The 12594-nt window shown below is 40.1% G+C and overlaps 1 protein-coding gene across 7 annotated transcripts in view; it reads left to right on the forward strand.

Annotated features, from left to right (window-relative positions):
• The window catches only part of zufsp (zinc finger containing ubiquitin peptidase 1), a 38319-nt gene that overhangs the window by 21098 nt on the left and 4627 nt on the right, over positions 1–12594 (forward strand). For 3 of the 7 annotated variants that reach the window (XM_061673639.1, XM_061673643.1, XM_061673640.1), the window contains exons 10-11: positions 4583–4803; positions 5575–5861. The exons of 1 other annotated variant lie outside the window; for it this stretch is intronic. In XM_061673639.1, the coding sequence (XP_061529623.1) occupies positions 4583–4803; positions 5575–5739 (386 nt within the window). In that variant the 3' untranslated portion in view covers positions 5740–5861. Of the gene's footprint in view, positions 1–4582; positions 4804–5574; positions 5862–10163; positions 12064–12594 lie in introns of those variants that run through there. 3 more of the 7 variants (XR_009768376.1, XM_061673642.1, XM_061673641.1) reach the window with 2 other exon arrangements.

Below are 12594 nucleotides of genomic sequence, written 5' to 3' on the forward strand. Positions count from 1 at the left end.
GTTTATATGTGCCCTCCGATTGGCTGGCGACCAGTTCAGGGAGCACCCCGCCTCTCGCCCTGAGTCAGCTGGGATAGGCTCCAGCATGCCCGCCACCTTAGTGAGGGTAGGCGGGATGGGAAATGGATGGATGGATATTATAAAACAAAATGTATTCCATATCATGACATTATGACCGTACATTTTTAACTAAAGCATTCTGATATGAATACTTTTCCTAGTCATCAATGTTTACAATCATATAATATATTCCAAAAGAACCACCGAAGAACACATTCACTCCCATTTACACAGTGTCACTAAACGCACTTCGCGTTCTCACACCAGCTGTGATGTGCCTGACATGAATGGTGGCCGTGGCCGCACTGAATTGGTTGCCAAATACGGCGTTGATCTGCCGACATACAGCGGCTGAAATAACTATTAACACGTCACCATTTTTCTCAAATATATTTCCAAAGGTGCTATTGACATGAAAATTTCACCATATGTTGAGAACAAGCTAAGTTATCCATACATACAAAGAAAGTAGAACAGATAAACTCAAAAATTAAGTTTTGTGTAATAATGTGAAATGACACAGGGGAAAAAGTATTGAACACGCCAACTGGTATTTATTAAATACTTTGTACAAAAGCCTTTGTTTGCAATAACAGCTTCAAGATGCCTCCTGTATGGAGAAACTAGTCTCATGTATTGGTCTGGTGTGATTTTGGCCCATTCCTCAACACAAGCAGTCTTCAAAGGTTCCGTTGGCTTATTTTATGGACCTTGAGTTTCAGTTCTTTCCATAGATTTTCGATTGGATTCAAGTCAGGCGATAGGCTGGGCCATTCTAGCAGCTTTATTTATTTTCTTTGAAACCAATTGAGAGTTTCCTTGGTAGTATATTTGGGATCATTATCCTGCTGATATGGCCACCCTCGTTTCATTTTCATCATCCACATAGATGGCAGCAGATTTTCAAGAATGTCTCAGTACATTTGCCCATTCATCCTTCCTTCAATAATATGAAGTTTACCAGTACCATTTGCTGAAAATCAGCCCCACACCATCACATTCCCACCTCCGAACTTCACTGTTGGTATGGTATTTTAGGGTAGTGTGCAGTCCCATTTGTCCTCCAAACCTGGTGTGCATCATGGAATCCAAACAGTTCAGTTTTGCTGTCATCTGACCAGACTATATTCTCAGAGTATTTAACGGCCTTGTCCCAATGTTGTTCAGCAAACTTTAAACGAGCTTTGACATGCTTTTTCTTTTTTCAGCAATGGGGTCTTGCGTGGTGAGCGTGCATACAGGCTATAGCAGCGGAGTACATTACTCACCGTTTTCCTTGTGACAACAGGACCTGTTAATTCCGGGTCTATCTGAAGCGCTACATAGGTGGTCCTTGGCTCTTGGACAACTCTTGTGATTATTCTTTGCACTCCTTTGTCAGAAATCTTGCGAGGAGTACCGGATCAAGGCAAATTTATGGTGGTATGATTGGCTTTCCACTTATGTATTATGGCGCCAACCGTGCTCACTAGAACGTTCAGAAGCTTAGATATGTGGCTGTAACCAATGCCATCGTTATGTTTTGCAACAATTAGTTTGTGATGGTCTTGAGACAGCTCTCTGCTCTTAGCCATCATGAGATGTGTCTTGACTCACACCTTGACAATGAGACATTTTTGTAGGCCATCAATTAGGACTGAACCATCTGATATTCATTTGCATTGAAAAGGGGCTGGATTGCTGTTTGATTATTGATAGACTTTAGGTGTTGTCTTGGCTTTCCATGCCTTTTTGCACCTCCCTTTCTTTGCGTTCAGTACTTTTTCCTTGTCATTTCACATTTTTACACACAACTTAATTTCTGATCTTATTTATTCTACTTTCTTTGTATGTATTGATTACTTGGGTTGTTCCCAACATCTGGTGAAAATTTCATGTCAATAGCACCTTTGGAAATATATTTAGTGAGTAAAATGGTGACGTGTTAAATGCTTATTTCAGCCGCTGTATGAAGGCTCGTATATTGTGTTCAGTCCTGGAAGTCCCAGTAACAAATCCTGAGACTCTTGAATGAAAATGTACTTTCATTCAAAAACCGTTGTTTGACGCCAGAATGAGCACATTCTCAATTACGTTCATCAGGCAGAAATGAACTAAGTTCAGTTCATGTTCGCACAAAATATGAACTAGTTCATGAACCTTCGTTCGTTGAACTCCTTTGAGGTACAACATTGTTGGTTGACATAATGATGAGGACAAAGCTATATTGTGCGTCCAGGAAAGCAGGTAGAAAAGCAGTAAGGCCAGAAGCTTTGGGGCAAATTATTTTACTATGGAGTAGGGATTATTTTATAGGAAGAGTTACCTAAGAATGTCCTGGAGGTAAAAAGACTGTCTTGAAATTGAGGGTCTTATGTATAATGTAATTTGTGGCTATGCCCCAGCAGGTTAGGTTGGTTAAGGATAGAGATGGAAATGTGTTTACTGGTGCCAGTAGTGTGCTGGATAAATGGAAAAAATACTTTGAGGAGTTGATGAATAAGGAAAATGAGAGAGAAGGAAGAGTAGAAGAGGCCAGTGTGGTGTACCAGGAAGTAGCAATGATTGGTAAGGGGGAAGTTAGAAAGGCACTAGATTGGATGCAAAATGGACAGGCAGTTGGTCCTGATGACATTGTGATCTGGAGTGACAGCAGGGTGCAGTTGGAAGAACATTTAGAAAGGTGGAGGCATGCACTGGAAAAAAAAGGAATGAAAATTTGCCAAAGTAAGTCAGAATATATGTGCATGAATGAGAGGGGCTTAGGGGGAAGAATGAGGCTACAGGGAAAAGAGATGGTAAGGGTGGAGGACTTTAAACACTTGGGATCAACAATCCAGGGCAATTGGAGTTTTGTAAGGAAGTGAAGAAACTAGGCAGGTTGGAACTAGTGGAGGAAGGTGTCAGGTCTGTTATGTGACAAAAGAGTCTCTGTCTTATAAACTTTGCCCTTCATCCTAGCAGTGGTTCGGGCATCCATGATGTACAGATTAGAGACAGTGGCACTGAAGAGACAACAGGAAGCAGAGCTCGAGGTGGCAGTAATGAAGATGTTGAGATTCTCTCTAGGAGTGACCAGGTTGGATAGGATGAGAAATGAACTCATCAGAGGGACAGCCAAGGTTAGATGTTTTGGAGACAAAGTTAAAGAGAGCAGACTTTGGTTGGATGGTTTGGACACATCCAGAGGAGAGAGAGTGAGTATATTGGTAGAAGGATCATGAGGATGGAGCGGCCAGGCAAGAGAGGTGGAGGAAGACCAAAGAGAAGGTAGATGATAGATGTAGTGAGGAAAGACATGAGGGCAGTTGGTGTTAGAGGGGAGGATGCAGGAAATAAGCTTACTTAGGAAAAGGATGACGCACTGTGGCGACCCCTGACGGGACAAGCCGAAAGGAAAAGAAGCAGAAGTAAGTTAGGAGTTGGGGTTTGGAAAACTGCCCCGGAAATTCATCCATCCATCCATCTTCCGTACTGCTTATCCTCACCAGGGTCGCGGGCCTGCTGGAGCCTATCCCAGCTGAATCTGACGTGCTAACCAGTCGTCCAATGTGCCGCCAGCCCGGAAATTCTCCAGAATTGTTTTTTTCCTATATACCAGGTGTTATGATGATAGTGCTGAATTAAATATTATACAATGGTGCCTTGAGATGAGTTAAGAGAGTTCAATTTGTTTGGGCACCATGCTCATAACTCGATACACTTTCCATTGAATACTGAATGTAAATACCATAATCCATTCCAGCCTTCCCTAAAAGAACTAAAATTGTTGTGTATTTTAATGACGAAAACCAGCGCTCCATAATATTGTAGTTTATAAAAACATACTGTAATGACAAATAAAATTAAGAATTATGTTTTTGTCCAACTGACAGGGTTGGGAGGGTTACTTTAAAAAATTATTACAATACAGTTATTAGTTACCCGTTTAAAAATCTTTAAATAATATAATCTAAGTATCATGAAATTCAAGTAATGTAACTTGATTACTTTTGGATTTTTCGCTTTTAAACTGGCCGCGTTTGGGAAGCCAACACGTACATCCACTGTCATTTTGGTTGGTGAACAAAAAAAAAAGATTCCCTGTGTTGCATTGAGGTATATTATGACCATTTATCCCAGATCGCCTGAAAAAGTGTAATTATCGGTTTTATGTTTAGTTTGACAGCTTCTGCCAAACTGCTGGTCGTTGTAAAGTGAGTTGAGTCACTGCCACCATAGAGCGTTCAAGTCAGTACTCGCAAGTCAAAGCCAAAAAAAAAAGAAAACACGGTTGAACGATGGCTTGTATCTCGAAAAACTTGTAAATTCAGTCACTCAAGGCACCAGTGTAGCTACGATTGACTGGTGACCAGTCCAGGGTGTATGGCTGGCATGGGCTCCAGCTCACCCATGACCCTAATGAGGATAAGCAGTATAGAAAATGAATGGATGGATAAACATAGATTCATGGTCAACCACTTGGCAAACACAGGGAACCTTATTACAAAATTGTGCTGTCACAGTAATATGTCAAATGTTTCCTCCTTACCCTGTCTCCAAGGGCATAGTCGCTCCATAGTGGGTGTGGAGCAGCGGAAGAATGGAAGCCTGTGCCTTCTGCTTTTTGATCCTGGTTCATCGTCGTCAGACACCATGAAGTTAATGCGTAGAGACACTGCATCCGTAGCAGTCCGGCATATCCGAAAGCTTCCTGGCAGCCTGAAACATAAACAGTACCAGGTTGTGGGAGTCGATGGTCTGTTGTCCGCTGAAGAGAAACAGGTTAGATGGCTATGTGTTAATTTATATGCAGTACTGTACATACAATACGCTGTGAAAGTCTCAGGCCACCATTAGATTTGTTTTAGCAATACTATTATGTATGATTTGGATGTTGTTCAGTAAAGAAGAGATGTCCATCAAGGCCAAATGATTTGGAAAAGAAACAAAAATGTGTGGGGTGTAGTTAGGGTTTTGTCCATCTGTTTATTTATCAGGCTACTTCCTGGTTCATGACGGGTGATGAATATGTGGGTGTTGCCATTAGGATTTAGGGGCAATAAAGGAATATACATTTCTGATGTATCTATGTAGATGTTGAAGATCATCAAACATAAATATTAGAAAAGATAACCCCAGTAGGCATAAAATGCTGTTTTTTAAATGGTGATTTTATTTATTAAGGGGGAAACATTTTTTTGCTAGAGCTACCCGGCCTTGTGTGAAAAGTAATGGCCCCTGAAAACTTAATAACTGGATGGGGTCGGGCCACCTTCAGCAGCAAAAACTGAAATCAAGAATTTTCTATAACTGGCAATGAGTCTTTCACATCTCTGCGGAAATATTTTGGCCCGTTCTTCCTCACTGAATTGTTTGAATTCAGCAGCGCTAGAGGGGTTTTGAGCATGAATGGCTTTATTTAGGTCATGCCACAGCATTTCAGTTGGATTCCAGTCCGTACTTGACTCGGGCTCTCCAAAACCTTAATTTTGTTGTTTTAAGTCATTCAGAAGTTGACTTGCTGGTGTGTTTTGGATCATTGTCCTGCTGCAGAACCCTGGTGTGCTTCAGCTTGGGGTTACAAACAGATGGCCAAACATCCTCCTTCAGGATTTTCTGATAAAGAGCAGAATTCATGGTTCCATCAATCACAGGAAGTCATCCAGGTCCCGAAGGAGTAAAAGCAGCCCCAAACCATTACACCAACACCATTTTTGACTGTTGGTATGTTATTTTTCTGAAATGTTGTGATACATTTACACCAACTGTAACAAGACACACGCCTTCCAAAATGTTCAACTTTCGTCTCGTCAGTCCATAAAATATTTTCCCAAAAGTTTTTGGAACCATTCAGATGTTTTATTTTTTGTTTGTTTGTTTGTTTTTTTTTTGTTTGTTTGTTTTTTGGGTGGGGGCACAAGTAAAATGAGCCATAGTTCTTTTTGGACAGCACTCAGCAGTAGTTTTCGCCTTAGAATTCTTCCATGGATACCATTTTTGCCTAGTCACTTCATTATTGTTGCGTCATTAACACTGACCTTAACTGAGGAAACAGAGACCTGCAGTTCTTAAGATGTTGTGCTGGGTTCCTTTGTGACCTCCTGGATGAGTCATCGCTGTACACTTGGGGTAATTTTTGTAGGCCAGCCAGTCCTGGAAAGGTTCACCACTGTTCCTTGTTTTCTTCATGTGTGGATACTTTCTCTCACCATGATTCGCTGGAGTCCTAAAGCTTTAGAAATGGCTTTGTAACCCTTTCCAAACTAATAGATGTCAATTATTATATTTCTCATCTGTTGTTGAATTTCTTTGGATTGTGGCATTTTGTTGCAGCTTTTTTTATATCTTTTTGTCGACTTGATTTTGTCAGACTACTTAAGTCATTTCTTGATTAAACAGGTCTGGAGGTAATCAAGCTTGGGTGTGGTCAGTGAAAATGAACTCGGCTTTCCAAATAACTTATTAGCCAGAGCTAATTCATGATTTAACAAGGGCGGCCCAACCAGTTATTACGTTTAAAGCAAAGCAAATAATTTTTTATTAAAAAAAATAATAATAAAGTCAAGCGGAGCGCTCATCACACAACAACATTTATAGATGTTGGAACTCTGGGCACACAAGGCGGGCCGCATTATAAGGCACCATTTTGGAGAAAATTTAAGACTTTTAAGTGAGTCTTATGGTCGTCAAAATACGGTATGTAGTGCATTTCATACACAAGGTAACTCAATGTGCTTTACATGATTAAAAGCATTTAAAAACAAAGACAAAAAAACAGCTTATAAACATTTAAAATGAAGAAAAAGCAAAATAAAAGTACAATTAAAACAGTGTACATTGCAAGAAATATTTAACAATGGAAATACTATAAAAAGCATGAGGGGAAAAAAAGAAGAGTTTTTAACCTGGATTTAAAAACATTCACACTTGGGGCTGACGTCACTTCTGTTGGCAACTTATTCCATTTGTGTGAAGCATAATAGCTAAATGCTGCTTCACCATGTTAGCGTTGGACTCTGTGTGCCACTATTTGAGTCTGTCGATCTCAGAGCCCTACAGCAATTCTCTTTTCTTTATTGCCAAAAACAATTATCTCAGTTTTGTTGTGGTTTAATTGAAGAAAAGTTTTGGCTCATCCAGATATTTATCTGATTTAGACAGTGACACAACACCTCAATTGAACTGTAGTCATCTGGAGACACTGCTAGATATAACTGTGTGTCACCTGCATAGCTATGATAGTCAAAATTAATGTTCTGAAGAATTTGACCCAAGGGTAGAAAATACAGGCTGAACAGGAGGGGTCCAAGAACTGACCCTTGAGGGACACCATAGGTCATTGCCATTCGATGAGATTGAACACTTCCAATGGTAACAAAATAACTCCTTTCCTCCAGGTCGTACCTGAACTATTTAAGGACTGTTCCATTTAGTCCTACCCACGTTTCCAACCTGTTCAGCAGTATATTATGATCCACCATATCAAAAGCCGCACTGAGATCTCACAATACCAGAATTGACCCCTTTCCCGAGTCAGTATTCAACATTATATCATTTAGCACTTTGATAAGAGCAGATTCTGTACTGTGATGAGTTCGGAAACCTGATTGAAATTTGTCAAAAAGTCAATTTAAATTAAATAAATTGCTGAGTTGATTAAAAAAATAACTTTTCTCAACAATCTTGGCTATGAGAGGGAGACACAAAAATGGTCAGAAATAGCCATATCCTTAATGTCAATTGATATAATTTCAACATCCTTAGAGATGACCCGATTGTGACCTTGAGTGTGGGTTGGACTTAATATGTTGAGAGAAGTCAAATGTGTCTAGTATAGCAGAGAGTTCTTTAGATTTTATTTTTTTTTCCATGTTATTGTCAACATGAATGTCAAAGTATCCCGTTATGACATAATAGTTGTAGTCAGTACAAATAACTAACAGCAGTTCTGAAAAATCCTTCATAAATTTTCCATTGTATCTCGGAGGTCGATAAATTATTAAAACAATAACCTTTGGTTCACCTTTAACTAAAAAACAGATTCAAAAGAGCTAAAATCACCCGGTATAATTTCTTTACACTGAAATAATGACTTAAAAATAACAGCAATACCACCGCCTTTTATCCCGATTCGACACTTGTTCATAAAATTAAAATTTGCTGGTGTTGCCTCATTTAAAATGGTATTACAGCTTCTTTCTGTTAACCACATTTCATTCAGTAACAATAAGTCCAGATCATGGGTTATAATGATGTCATTAATCAACATTGATTTATTACCTGGTGACCTGATATTGAAAAGAGCTCGTCTCGCAACGATAACTGGAGACAGTGTTTTGATAGATTCACATTTTATCCTCACTAAGTTTGTAGTTCTACTTTTTTGTGCCATATTTCTTTGACCAACTTTCAGTCCCTTGTAATTACAGGGATCAAAAATGCCTGATCTCCATAGGGGTCTGACTTATTCTGGAAAAGACCCCGCAGATATCAGTCAGATTTGCAGATAAGATTCTTAATGGGTGGAGAATGGGCCCTTCGCATCTTAGTGGATGATGGTTTCAGGCGAGGGGGGAGGGGAGGAAGATCTTGGCGTGGTGTGGGCTGGACTCCAATATTGACAAAGGCCTTCACCCTATCCGTCAGACCTAACATGGCATTTAGGCTAGTAGAGTGAGTTTTGCGTTGGGCTTGGCCCCAATGGGGCAGGGAGGGGTGTGGGAGATTGAAAGTGCTGGCTCATCTCATTTGTCATTCGGTCCTCCGATTGTTTGGATGACTCTGATGAAGCCGCCTGCGCCACATGTCGCCTTATCTCTTGTTCCTCCGATTGTTTGGGAACAACTGCATCCTTTTGTCCTTCAGCGGCGTCAACATGGGCAGTGTTTTATTTTCGGGCCAGTGAATGATGTACACAGTAAAAAAATGTTGGCTGCCAATAATTTAACCCCTTGTCTATTTAGACAGAAACCGTCTGCCTTGTACAGATGTCTGCGCTCCCAAAAAATACAGAAATAGTCAACGAAACTCGCAGTGCAGTACACCCTACTCTGAGCCACTTATTTAATTGACTGAGCCTAGAGAAACGTACATCTCCAAATCGTACAAGTGGGAGAGGTCCGCTTATAAAAACCTCAGCATCCAAACATTGCACTTTTGTCAGGAGCTCAATGAAATATCGCTTCAGTGCCTGTTTCCTGCTTGAGAACAGGGCCCCTGTGTGTGTAATGACAGATTTCACAGTTTGGTGCTCATTAGTGATCTCGAGGATTTTTTTTTAGAGATATCACACACAATGTTATTGGTAAAACACAGTACTTTAGTGTTCTTCTCACTGCAAAAACGTTTCACATCCTTGACAGCACCATCACTAACTAGTGAAGTTTAGGGAGCAATTACTTTTATACACAGACTCAGAATCATCTTGTTTTGCCAAGTATGTCCACAAAACACACAAGGAATTTGTCTCCGGTAGTTGGAGCCGCTCTAGTACGACAACAGACAGTCAATTGACAGAGAACACTTTTGAGACATTGACAAAAAGAAAAAAAAAAAAACTCACTGAGCAATAAAGGGTTGCTAGTTGTCTGGTAATGCCGGTAAATATTATTATTTAAAAAAAAAATAATAATTTTTTACAATTGTGCAAAAGATGCAGAGTCCTCTCGCACTTAGAGCAGTTCGAATGACTACTATTGCAGTAGTCCGGTGCAATGACCTTTGTGGAAAGGGCGCCGAGACTTCAAGGAGTGTATGCAGTTTAAAGGCCAGGTAGCTTTGAATAGTGTATTTTTTTCCTGAATAAATAAATTCACCATTTATTAAAAAAAAAAAAAAACGCATTTTAAGTTTACTTGTGTTGTCTTTCTCTATTAACATTTGTTTGATGATCTTAAATATTAAAGTGGGGAAACTGCAAAAAAGTAAGAAATCAAGAAGGGGGCAAATACTTTTTTGTGGCACTGTATTTGTCCTACTATTTGGTGTTTCGGTATGTCAAAATGACCACTATGAAAAGGGTCATTAAGACAAGAGACTTTACATAGTAATGTATGTTCATGTGCATTACGCAAAATGATGAAATCTATAAAAGTATCAGAACGCTGTTCTTTTTTTTTTTTTTTTTTTTTTTGCTTTAACAGATCCGCATCTTGAACTCCAGAACTCTGTGTGCTGAAAGGATCCCATGAACTAAAACTTCATATCTCTTAATTTTCGTTTTTAATGTGAATATTCATCATTTCATCATGTACAGTATGCTGCAGTTGTTTGCTAATAAAGGTTCAAAATTAGGCACCGATAGTGGGGGAGTTCACTCGCCTAACTTCTGTGCAGGCAGCACCGGTTCCGTTCTCAATTCACCACTCAGACAGCACAAGGCAGTCAGATGACCGCACACAAAGCTTCTGCGTGCCAATCAAAATGACTCATTTTGGGGGGAGAAAAACAGCCGGGGCGAGTGGTTACTTTACAGACTCTGAAAAACAACAGCTTTTAATCTTCTATCCATCCATTGATTTTTCTGAGCCGCTTATCCTCACAAGGGGCACGGGAGTGCTGGAGCCATCATTGATACCCTCCATAGGATGGGTAAGTGTTGGATTTATCTTACCAAACATTATAATGAATAAACACAAAAGGAATGAAGACGCTGGTCATTTTACTCATGAGGAGGGCGCATGGGAGATTGTTCAGGTTACAGCCTCTCAACACGCTCCAAACAATCTCCCCCGTCGCTCCTACATTTATTTGAAAATAGGAGGGTTTTACAAGACATAATGTTCTAAGCATTAAGACACAACACAAAACATAGGACCAGACGACACCTGTCCCGTCCCCGACCACATCCGATCACGTCCTTGGTCAAGGCGCCCTTCCATCGGATGTTGCTGAGTCATCTTCTTGAAGGCGAGACATATTTCTATCTAAATATTGTCCATAATACTAATGCAAGCTACAATGCAAAATACTAATGCAAGCTAAGCAAATAAATGAGAACTTCTAAAATATATCTAACAGTAAGCCACAAAAGTTCATAGCTAAGGAGGCCGGCTGTTCACAGAGAGCTGTGCCCAAGCATATCAATGGAAAGTCTAGTGGAAGGACAAAAAGTGGCAGGAGAAGATGCACCAGCAAAAGAAATGACCGTGGGCTTAAGCGGATTATCAAACAGAAGATTCAAGAATCTAGCAGAGATCCAGAAAGTGTGGAATGAGGCACGAGTCACGGCTTCAAAAACCACCACATTCAGCCGCCTCCGGGAGATGGGCTACAACTGTCGGGTTCCTCGGGTCAAGCCACTTCTGAGCCTGAGTCGACGTAGGAAGCGTCTCAACTGGGCCAAGGAGAAGAAGGACTGGACTGTTGGCCAGTGGGCCAAGGTCCTCTTTTCCGATAAAAGTGTGCCATTCATTCGGGAATCAAGATCCAAGACGGGTGAAGAACAAGCCAACCTGCTTGAGGTCCAGTGTGAAATATCCACAGTCAGTCATGATTTGGGGTGCAATGTCCAGTGCAGGTGTTGGTAAACTCTTACTTTCTGAAATCCAAGGTCAGCGCAACAGTCTACCAGAATATTTAGAGGACTTCATGATTCATTCTGCTGAGGATCTGTATGGAGATGCAGATTTCATCTTCCAGCAGGACCTGGCCCCTGCTCATACCGCCAGAAACACCAAAACCTGGTTTGATGCCCATGCCATCACAGAGCTTGACTGGCCAGCTAACACGCCAGATCTAAACCCCATTGAGAATCATTGGGGCATTATCAAGAGGGAAATGAGCGGCACCAGATCCACAAACAAAGAAGAAGTGACAGTAAGCATCAAGGAAATAATTCCATAACTTCCAGGCAATGCCACAGGCTGATTGCCTCAATGCCACGGCGCATCGAGGCAGTGATTAAAGCTAAATGACTCCACACCAAATATTGAAGATTAACATATCATTTTGAAAGTACAAAATTATGTAAAAAAAATAAAATAATAATAAACAAATACTTGAAATTGTTTAGATTGTGGGCCCTGAATCTATAATCTATGAAAGTTTTAACTGTTCAAATGGAATTATGGAAATAGAATTTTCCATGATATTCAAATCTACATCACCCCGGGTCTCCAACAAAAGAGGTCCCATCCACATCTGATGTGGCATTTCAAAATCAATTTTCCCTGAAATATGCATATTTCAAGTCAATGCCACTTCTTTTAAGAAATGATTGGAAATAATCCCGTTCATATTGCAATACCTTTCCCCTTCATACATGTAGGAGACAAACCCAGGATGCTACTACATTACTGCCATCGCCATTTGATGTTGTTTATCTAGCTAAGTCTTTAAAAACCCCACATTGTTTTATCATTGTTTTTTTTTTTTTCCTATCAAAATTAACACTTTAACCACTCATACATAGTACCCTGTTCGTATTCATATATATGACAATATTTCACAAAAACAGTCAATTATAAAATTGTTTTCTGTAAAACAAAGAAGATTGGTCTGAACATTTATGTTAGCTGAGAGTCAGTTAACTGACTACTGAAGACTACTCTCTGTATGATTTGACTGTTAATG

This window comes from Phycodurus eques, chromosome 4, assembly GCF_024500275.1.
Source record: "Phycodurus eques isolate BA_2022a chromosome 4, UOR_Pequ_1.1, whole genome shotgun sequence".
NCBI classification, from domain to species: Eukaryota; Metazoa; Chordata; class Actinopteri; order Syngnathiformes; family Syngnathidae; genus Phycodurus; species Phycodurus eques.